Here is a 10,731-nt window from a genome sequence, read left to right on the forward strand (position 1 = left end):
GGGGCGGGGCTACCTCCCCCCTCGCGCCTATGGGTGGGGCGGGGCGGCTCAGGGACCGGAAGAGACAGTTCAGTACCCAGGCATTTTAATGGGCAAGATGGCGGCGCCCATGAGGCTACACGTGGGCGGCGGTCATCCGCGGGACGGGGGGGCGATTCTGCTGGCTTGCCCCCCCGGTCGCCGTGACGGAGCCCTCTGCGATGGTCCCATGAGTGGGGATCTCGCATTTCAGGCTCTGTCCCCTCCCAACGGCCCGTGTGCCTTTTGGCCCTGGGCTTCTGACTCAGTGCTCAATTCACGAACATCTCCCATTCCCCCCCCGCCAGACTTTGGGCGTTTGTGTCCCTACGCCTAAAAGTGGGGCGGCTACTGCGAGTAGTATTATGGGGGGGTGCTTATGGGTGTTATGTTTTTGTGTTGTCCTTTCGTGGGCTGTGTGTGGTGAATCTGTGTTTTTTTGAAATTGCGGTGAGGAAAAGGTTCTTCAGTTTACCTTTTTGCGGCGGTTTGGATGCGTGCGGGCAGAAGTTCTTTGCGTAGTTAGTGGCTGGCTACTCCCGGTTCTGGTCGGCTGGTTTCCCGGCTCAGCGGCGGCGGCTGCAAACAGCGGTGGCACGCGGCTGGCGCGGGGTCGTCTCGCGGCGCGGGGCTGCTGCGGCGGCGGCTGGCGCGGGGTCCTCTCGCGGCTCGGGCGGGCTCGGGGCTCGGCTCGGGCGGCGGCGGTCCCTTCGGCGCAGCGGCGGCGCGGGGTCCTCTCGCGGCGCGGGGCTGCTATCGGCTGCGGCGGCGGTTTGGCGGCTTCTCGTGGCGCTGCGGCGCGGGGTCCTGCTCCTCTCCGCGGCTGCTGGCGCGGCGGCTGTGGCGGCTCGGCGTGGCGGTGGCGGCGGGGAAGCGGCGGCAAAAGCGGCAAAAGCGGCAACAGGTTCTCTGTGGGTTCGCGGCGGCTTTCGGCGGTTTTTACCAATTTTAAGGGTCGGCTCAGTCCTTACAGACGGCCGGGGGTCGGTGGGGAGCGGCTCCGGGTGTCCCGCGGTTCGCTAGGCGCTGCGGGGGGGTTTTTCCTCTACGCTGAGGCTTCGCGCGGTAGCTACAGGCATGCGTGGGTCGGCAGAAGGTGGTGGCGGGGGCTCGCTAGGCGAGGTAGAGTCGGGGTGTTGCGGGCGTTCGGTGTGCCTTCCCCTGTCCCGCGCGGCTTGTGGGCGGGGGGCGGAGAAGGGGGCAGCGAACGCTTGCAGGGGAGGCGGGCGGCGTGGAGCTGGGGGCTTTCTGCTAGGCAGTCAGCCAAAGCGGGGGTCCGGGCGGGGTGGCTGGGGTGGTGCGGGCAGCTGCGGCGCCGGTCCGCGTGGCTGTTTCAGCTGCGGCGGCGGCGGTGGCGCGGCAGGGGTTTCTCCGCGATTTCGGCGCGTCCCGCGGCTCGGGGGTCCGGGCTGCGGTCACGCTGCCGGTCGGGGGGCAGTCCTGGCCGCGCAGGCTGCCTTTCAGCTCACTCACCACTGAGATGTTGTTTCGGTCTGCTCCGCTTTCTCCGGTGCCCGCCCGCTCCGATCTCTCGGCGATTTCTTCTTTCTTCTTTCTTCCTTTTTTCTGTGCACTAACCTATCTTTTTTTGAGCTCAAATTTCGTTCCTTGGACTCCCCCAAGGCAACGTTTACAGACGTCTATGTTTTTTTCGGTAAAAGGACTCCCACTTTATAAAACTAAAATGATAACCGGAGATCCTACCGATAGAACCTGCTACAGGTTTTAAAATATCTGGTCTAATGTAGATTCGGTCCCCTCTGGGGTCGCCATATGTAGCGTGCACGTGGCACTGCCTTTATATAATAAAGAAATCATGGCACGCTCTCTGTGAGGTGGTAAACAAAGAGATTTATTTAAACAGCGCGCGGTCCTTTATACCTTGATCCCACGTGACTCTTAACCAATAGGAGGGTCTGGCTCTGCGCATGTCCCCTAGCTTCGGTGCCTACCCGTTGCACCTCGGGACATGTTCCCTACATGGCAGCAGCTCTATCACATCGTTGCCTAAAACTGAAGAAATAATTCTCTGGACAGTGTTAGTATCTCACTCATGGCTAGGCTTCGCGAACGAAGATTAAGGAAGGCTCTAGCCACATTTATTACAGGCACGCTGGTGGCTAATGAGGCCAATACGAGATAGACATATCCGATTGCAAAAGGCACAACAGAAAGACTCCTTAGATGGTATATTCTGCAAGACACGGTTCTTTCTGTGTTGTCTTTTTCCCTCGAGAGTGATCCTACATGTGTTCTCAAAGGAGACAGCTGCGTTATAGATGGTGTGCCTCCAGGCCTCCCGATTGGAGGTCAGAGTAGACCAGTTATGGTGGTCAATATGGCCAAGGCTGAGATGTTGTTTCAGGGAGTCCTTGTATCTTTTCTTCGGGGCTCCTCTCTTGTGGCAGCTGGTGGCAAGTTCACCATAAAGCAGGATCTTAGGGAGGCGGTGGTCCTTCATCCTGGAGACGTGCCCTGCCCATTGCAGCTGTGTTCTCAGCAACATGGCTTCAATACTTGTGACTGCTGCTTGTTCTAGAACAGATGTATTGGTCACATAATCTGACCAGTGGACGTTTAGGATTGTACGGAGGCAGCGTTGATGGAAGCGTTCTAGGAGACGCAGGTGGTGGCGGTAGATGACCCATGATTCGGAACCTTATAAGAGAGTAGACAGCACTATGGCTCTGTAAACACTGATCTTTGTACTTTTCTTCAGGTGTTTATTATGCCATACTCTTATGGAGTTTTCCGAAAGCGCTATATGCCTTTGCTAACCTGTTGTCTATCTCCCCGTCAATCTTACCATCCGAGGAGATGAGGCTACCTAGGTAATTAAACTGCTGGACTGATTTGAGCTCTGATTGACCAATGGTGATATGGGGATGATGGGGGACTTCCTGAGGTGCAGGTTGATGGAGAACTTCAGTCTTCTTTAGGCTAACTTCCAGCCCAAAGAGCTCAGCAGCTTCTGCAAAGCAGGATGTTAAATGCTGCATGGCTGCTTCTGTGTGGGCAACAAGGGCGGCTTCATCAGCGTAAAGCAGCTCCCGGACAAGATGATTTAAGGTCTTGGTGTGGGCCTTCAGTTGCCTTAGGTTGAATAGGCTTCCATCAGTACGATATCGAATGTAGATACCGTCCTGATCATCGAGGTCTGCCATGGCCCTTTGGAGCATCATGCTGAAAAAGATTGTGAATAGGGTTGGTGCAAGAACGCAACCTTGTTTCACACCATTCTTTATTAGAAAGGGCTCAGAAAGTGTGTTACCATATCTGACTTGGCCGTGCTGATCCTCATGGAGTGAGATGATCATTTTAAGGAACTTGGGGGGACAACCTAAATGTTCCAAAATCTGCCAAAGACCTTTTCTGCTCACAGTATCGAAAGCTTTGGTGAGGTCGACAAAGGTTACATAAAGACCTTTGTTCTGTTCCCTACACTTCTCCTGCAGTTGTCTGAGAGCAAATACCATGTCTGTGGTACTCCAGTTGGCTCTGAAGGCCAGAAGGAGGACCTGGGAAACTACAGGCCCATCAGCCTGACCTCAGTGCCTGGCAAGGTTATTGTGCAGATCATCCTAAGTGCAATCACACAGCATCTACAGGATGGACAAGGGATCAGACCCAGCCAACATGGGTTTAGGAAGGGCAGGTCCTGTCTGACCAACCTGATCTCCTTTTATGATCAGGTGACCCGCCGGGTGGATGAGGGGAAGGCTGTGGATGTGGTCTATCTGGACTTCAGCAAAACCTTTGACAGCATCTCCCATAACATTCTCCTTAAAAACCTGGCAGCTCACGGCTTGGACAGGGGCACTCTGTGCGGGGTTAGTAACTGGCTGGAGGGCCGGACCCAGAGAGTGGTGGGGAACGGTGCTGCATCCAGTTGGCGACCGGTCACTAGTGGTGTCCCCCAGGGATCAGTGTTGGGTCCAGTCCTGTTTAATATCTTTACTGATGATTTAGATGAGGGGATTGAGTCCACCATCAGTAAATTTGCAGATGACACTAAGGTGGTGGGGAGTGTTGATCTGCTGGAAGGCAGGAGGGCTCTTCAGAAGGACCTGGACAAGCTGGAGAGATGGTCTGATTCCAACAGGATGAGGTTCAACAAGGCCAAGTGCCGGGTCCTCCACTTTGGTCACAACAACCCCACGCAGCGCTACAGGCTGGGCACAGAGTGGCTGGAGAGTAACCAGGCAGAAAGGGACCTGTCGTGGGGTACCTGTCGTGAGGTCTTGGTCCGAGGGGAAAAGAAGGACACACAAGACACACTAGGATGGTGAGACAAAGAGATGTCTGCCTGCTCAGCGCAGCAGGCAGCCTTTATTGAACTTGCCAACTTCACACACAACACAAACATATTCCTACAACAACACCCAGGAATCCAAGCACCTGCACATTATCAAACCGTCTTAACCTTGTACTCCCTGCAACCCAAGGCCGTGTCCATGGAAACCATCTAACCAACTCCACTGCTCCCATGGAACACGGCCTAACTTTTGCACTACCTCAAACTTTAATTGTGGGGCTACAACTTCACCCCACAGGGACCTGGGAGTTTGGATTGACAGGAAGCTGAACATGAGCCAGCAGTGTGCCCGGGTGGCCAAGAAGGCCAATGGCATCCTGGTCTGTATCAGGAACTGTGTGGCCAACAGGTCCAGGGAAGTGATTCTTCCCCTGTACTCAGCACTGGTGAGGCCGCATCTCAAGTACTGTGTCCAGTTCTGGGTCCCTCAGTTCAGGAAGGATATTGAGGTGCTTGAGCAGGTCCAGAGAAGAGCAACGAGGTTGGTGAAGGGACTCGAGCACAAGTCCTATGAGGAGAAGCTGAGGGAGCTGGGGTTGTTTAGCCTGGAGAAGAGGAGGCTCAGGGGAGACCTCATCACTCTCTACAACTACCTGAAAGGAGGTTGTAGCCAGGTGGGGGTTGGTCTCTTCTCCCAGGCAGCGATCAGTAAGACAAGAGGGCATGGTCTTAAGCTGTCCCGGGAAGGTTTAGGTTAGATATTAGGAAGGAATTCTTTACAGAGAGGGTAATCAGGCATTGGAATGGGCTGCCCAGAGAAGTGGTGGATTGTCCATCCCTGGAGGTTTTTAAGATGAGGCTGGATGTGGCACTTAGTGCCATGGTCTAGTAACCATGGCGGTAGTGGATCAAGGGTTGGACTTGATGATCTCGGAGGTCCCTTCCAACCTGGCTGATTCTATGATTCTATGAATCACCTGCCTGTCCTCCATGTGCCTTGGCATAGCTTCTTGGAGGATCTGTTCCATGATCTTTCCAGGCACAGAGGTGAGGCTAACAGGTTGGTAGTTCCCAGGGTCCTCCTTCCTACCCTTCTTGAAGGTGGGTGCAGTGTTTCCCTTTTTCCAGTCACCAGGGACTTCACCTGACTGCCATGACTTTTCAAATATCATGGAGAGTGGCTTGGCAGCTACATCAGCCAATTCCCTCAGGACTTTGGGATGCATCTCATCAGGTCCCATGGACTTATGTACAGTCAGATTCCTTGGATGTTTACAAACCTGATCTTCACTTACAGCGGGAAGCACTTTCTTTCCCCAGTCCCTGTCTTGCAGTCCACCCACTTGAGAGGTGTGGGAAGAAAGGTTGCCAGTGAAGACTGAGGCAAAAAAGTTGTTGAGTACCTCAGCCTTCTCCTCATCTGTATTTACCAGTTTGCCAGCATTGTTTATCAGGCTTTGTTTATCTCCGCCTCATTGTAACTGGTTACACATTCCCAGTCTTTCCCCCTGAACCCAAATACTTTACTCTTAAGAAATCCTATTGTAGCTGGCTCATTTACAGGTACTTATAATATTCCATGTCCATAGGAAACACTTGGGGTCATTGTTTAGTGGTGGACTTAGCAGTGCTGGGTTAATGGTTGGACTCAATGATCTTAGAGGTCTTTTCCAACCTTAATGATTCTATGATTCTATGAAATGAAAAGAAATGGATTTGTCTGCAAAAAGAGGTATCTCTTCTTTGGATGATAGCTAAAAAGAACTGCCCATGTGTATTTTCATTATACTGCATGAGAATGCTCCTAAGGATTTAGAAAACTAATTTATCTCCTTGATGGCTATCATGGTTTAACCCCAACTAGCAGCCAAGCCCCATGCAGCCGCTTGCTCACACTCCCCCCCCAACAGGATTGGGGAGAGATTAGGAAGGGTAAAAGCTAGAAAACTTGCGGGTTGAGATAAAGACAGTTTAATAGGGAAAGCAAAAGCTGCATACACAAACAAAGCAAAATAAGAAATTAATTCACTGCTTCCCATGGGCAGGCAGGTGTTCAGCCATCTCCATGAGAGCAGGGCCCCATCATGTGTAATGGTTACTTGGGAAGACAAGTGCCATTACTCCAAGCCTCCCCTCCTCCTTCTTCCCCCCCAGCTTTACATACTGAACATGATGTCATGTGGTCTGGAATATCCCTTTGGTCAGTTTGGGTCACCTGTCCTGACTGTGTCTCCTCCCAGCTTCCCATGTACCCCCAGTCTCCTCACCACTGTGGCAGTACAGAAAGCAGAAAAGGCCTTGGCTCTGTGTAAGCCCTGCTCAGCAATAACAAAAACATCTCTGTATTGTCAACCTTGTGCTCAGCACAAATCCAAAACACAGCCCCATACCAGCCACTGTGAAAAAAATTAACTCTATCCCAGATGAAACCAGCACATTGGGAGAAAATCATGCTTACATTTGCCTAAAATAAAAAGATTGGCTTCCATAACTGATCATGAGAATTTTATATATTTCTAGTGGTTTCTTTCTGTGTGGAGACATGTTAACCTGCATATCCCTGGAGGTTAAAATCATAGTCCATAAACCCTTTGGAGGAGACAAAAAAAAAGGGGAGCAATGTGGTTGTGTTTGGACTATCTGAGGTCTAAATTGGTTGTGTTGGGAATGGCTGCAAATTGTGACCATCTGTAGTGTGCACTGAGGATGTGCATCCTGCTCATCGGGAAAAGATTCCTCACTTTTTAGGCAGATTGAGGTCTGGGACTTCATTAAGAAATGGTCATATTTTTATGAGTTTTTAGTGTCTTGGTTATTATTAATAATATTTGAAAATTATAGAAATTATACAATGGGGAATATATGGAAGCCACCTTCTCCAGCATGTGTTTCACCAGAGTGGGACTATTTTGGCTGAAATACTTCAATAATCTGAACATGTTCAAGATTATGAATAATCTGAACACGCGTAAGAAATGTTGGGGGGAAATTGGTAATATGGGATTCCCTATTTGTGATGCATTTACGTGTCCATCCTATGTGAGTCTGAGTCATCCGATTTCTTGAATGGTCTTGAATGGCAAAATCCAACCCACTTTACTTCTTCACCTTTAAAGGGTAGAGAGGGCAGCCCTCTTTCTGCGGGGAGGACATGTGAGGGCTGATGACTGTAAAGAGGTCTTGAAGGATGAGTTTAAGGTCTTTGCTTTATATGCTCTTGCTTTGGGTTGCCAGTTTTGCCAAGAGCAGCTGCACAGGAAAATTCAAGGTGCTTTGCAGTTTGCTGGAGGTTTCTCATAATTCCCACCTGATTGTACCATGATGCTTTTGCTTCTCAGAGGAAGGAACCTTCACCTTAGTGTTGGTGGAATGTGTACCAGAATAACTGTGTGAACTCATTTGCTGATGTGCATGGCAGAGGTGGCACGGTACAGGGTTCCAACGTTCCTCCACCTGTTCTTGGAGCAAAGAGAAGTCATGTCACCATGACTCTTTGAAGAAGCAGGATGACTTTCCCCATCCTTATTGGTGACAGCAGGCTCTGATAACTGCTGGTGAAGAGTATCTCCATCCTTAGAGATATTCAAAGCCATCTGGATGTGGTCTTGGGCACCTGATTGGACTAGGTGACCTTTAAAGGTCCCTTCCAACCCAAACAATTCTATGATGGTGGCCCTGCTTGAGCAAGAGGGTCGGACCAAATGAGCTTCAGAGGTCTCTTCCCACCTCAACTGTTCTGTGACTCTGAAGCTGTGTGTCTTCATGATTGGGATGTCATTGCACCCACTGGACCTTGGTGGGTCTTGGAGGTTGTGGACAGTGGGGCAGGAGGACAGGACTGGAGTCAGAGCTAAGCCTATAAATTGTCTGCTCCATGCCGTCCACAGCTTTGTGTCTCCAAGACTAAAACTGTGTCACTCCTTGCCTTTATGGTATACTTTTGCAGTGAATGTGGATTCACATGGGAGCAGAGGAGCCCACATGCACAGCTGGGACACCTCTGTGGCTGATGGTGGAAGAGGCTGTGCCAAGCTGTGTCGTGGTCTGGATAGCGCTGCATGCCTTCTGGCAAGTAACCGCCTTTCCCTCCCTCCTAGAATGACAACAAGGAGAGCTCCCTTGACATGCTGGGCATGGACATCTGGGCTGCCAACACCTTTGACTCCTTCAGGTAAGCCAGTTTTAAAGTGCTTTAAGAGACAGATGGACTGTGTCCTCTCTTAGCCTTTGTCTGCATATCCATCCTGCCAGTACCCAGGCGCCAGTGAGTACCCTGCCAGTACTCACATCACTGCTCCTCCTCCTCATCTCCATTTAGCCTGCAGCACTAAGCACAATCAATCTACTTAAATCATCCAATGTGCTTTGGAGAAGCCTCTGGATGGGTTTGCAGTCTAAACATCTGAAATTGGTACTGATACAATTACTTGTAATCATCCGAGAGCTGCACAGGCTAGACTTGAGGCGGCTCTGAGGTTTTTACTCTTCTTCCATGAATTGGAGGTGCAATCATGCATTTGCAGCTGCTGGAAAGAGCTCTTCAGCTGCTGCTTCAGTGTGGGGAAAGCAGTGAAATATGCTTTCTGTCCAGTTTTATGCATATCTCTCTCTCTGTACCTGGATGTCCTAGTTTAAAAAGACAAATGTCTGCCAAGGAAGGCGGGAACCTTCCTGGAATAGAATGAAAGCCCTCCCTTCCCTCCAAGTTTTTATAACTTTGAAATTAGTTGGCCTTCAGACAAAAAATGTAGAAAAAGATAATAACAGTTCTTTACCAAAAATATATAGAACAACAACAGAACAAGCAACAACACTGTAACCAAAACTTTCAAACAATTAAGTACACTACTTCCCCTTTTGGTGCAGTTATAATCACAAACAGCAGGGGGCACTGGTGGGCTCCAGCAGCAATGATGATAATGGTGACCACAAGCTGTGTTGGTGCCCCATCGGCACTGCTAGGCAACTCCACTGACCCCACGAAACTCCACTAACCCCACACAAAGGGAACACCCTGGCCGGGGGTGGCAGGGACTGTCCTCGGGGCTCCTCTCAGAGGCCGGAGCAACGGCTGGCAAGGGGCCAGAGCAGACTCCAACAGCAGTGCCAGGCAGGGGGAACTCCTTCTCAGGGGCTGAGTAGGAGAACAAAAGGGACCCACCACCTGGTGCTAGCAGGTTTAATATCCCTCTAACTTTTGCCCCCCCCTTCACACAATATGCCCCTCTCCCCCCAAGTCCAAACTCCTCACACAATGCTCCCTCCACACCACCCCAGACATCTTGCAGGGTAAGCCATCAGCCTTTCAATGAGCCATTAAGAACCTTGATGTTTATCTTTCCCTAACAGAAAGGCTTACCTCTCCCCCCCCCCACGACTGTGTGTATTAGTATGGAAAAAAAATTCACTAAGAAGTTTAAAACTATAACACTGGAGCACTGCAAGAGTCTGCAGGGGTTGAGTTCTGACCTGGGGCTTACTCCAGGCCATTGGAGCAGGTCATGCAGGACCAAGAGAGAACATCTCTATTGCATGGACCAGACCACTACCTGTTGCGATACCCCCTTGATACAGAGAGCAAGTATAGCTTGCAAGGTGTGTGCTGGATCATACATAAAAGCTAGGAGTTTAGATCAAGCAACAGGAGCTTGAAAAGAAAGGAGATGCAGAAGTATGAAGGTTGGAGGCCTGCATCCATGTGTTCTGCAGCAGGGAGTGTTGTCTCCAGAAATACCAGCTTTCCTTGCCTGCAGGCTCTAATATACCCTCTGCTCTTCAGCTCAGTGGTATTTAGTTAGTAGTGGACTTTCTTTCTTTGTTTTTCCCTGTTTTTCTTTCCTAGTGATGCGACATGGGACTTGCAGCCTGAAAAACTAACTTTCACCCAATTTCACAAGAAGCTGCGAAACACCTCCAAACACCTGCTGCCTCACATAGATAGAGAAGGGTGAGTGCTGTTCGTGCAATACCTGTGCTCTCCAGGAAGGTCTCTAACTTCTCCCTTCTTGTAGGAATGCTAGCTTGGTGGCATGGCTCATGTGGACAACACATGAGAGAGGTGCTGGACCACATACAGGATTTGAGGATGTAACAATCAGTCTATCTGACTCTTCTATCATCCAGTTCTGGGCTAGAGCAGAGTTGTACCATATGGTGACAGGCAGACTCACAGAACTAGATAAGGCTTTTTTTCCTGCACTGTAAATATTTACTGCAGGTATATCAACAGCAATGTTCAGAATATTTGAAACAATGTGACACTAAATTTCTAAGTCACTATGTGCCTTAGACATGTTTATTCCCATTTATACAAATGGTTTTGAAAAATGAGATGAAGGACCCTCTGTAAAATAAGATATAATATGCTCCATGGTCGATGGCACTTGCCAAGTGATCCTGCCAGTGACACCTGCTGTGATAGTCAATAAAGACAAAAAGAGATAATTTGCTTATCAAAT

General features: G+C 50.2%; 1 protein-coding gene across 1 annotated transcript in view; it reads left to right on the plus strand.

Annotated features, from left to right (window-relative positions):
• LOC113960783 (CBP80/20-dependent translation initiation factor-like) overlaps positions 1–10,731 on the plus strand; it is a 196,488-nt gene that overhangs the window by 20,935 nt on the left and 164,822 nt on the right. Inside the window, 2 exon segments of the mRNA XM_027670535.1 lie at positions 8,371–8,444; positions 10,116–10,220. Coding sequence (XP_027526336.1) covers positions 8,371–8,444; positions 10,116–10,220 — 179 coding nt within the window.

The sequence above is a fragment of the Neopelma chrysocephalum genome, unplaced genomic scaffold (assembly GCF_003984885.1).
Source record: "Neopelma chrysocephalum unplaced genomic scaffold, ASM398488v2 Primary Assembly neopelma1_96887, whole genome shotgun sequence".
Taxonomy (NCBI): Eukaryota; Metazoa; Chordata; class Aves; order Passeriformes; family Pipridae; genus Neopelma; species Neopelma chrysocephalum.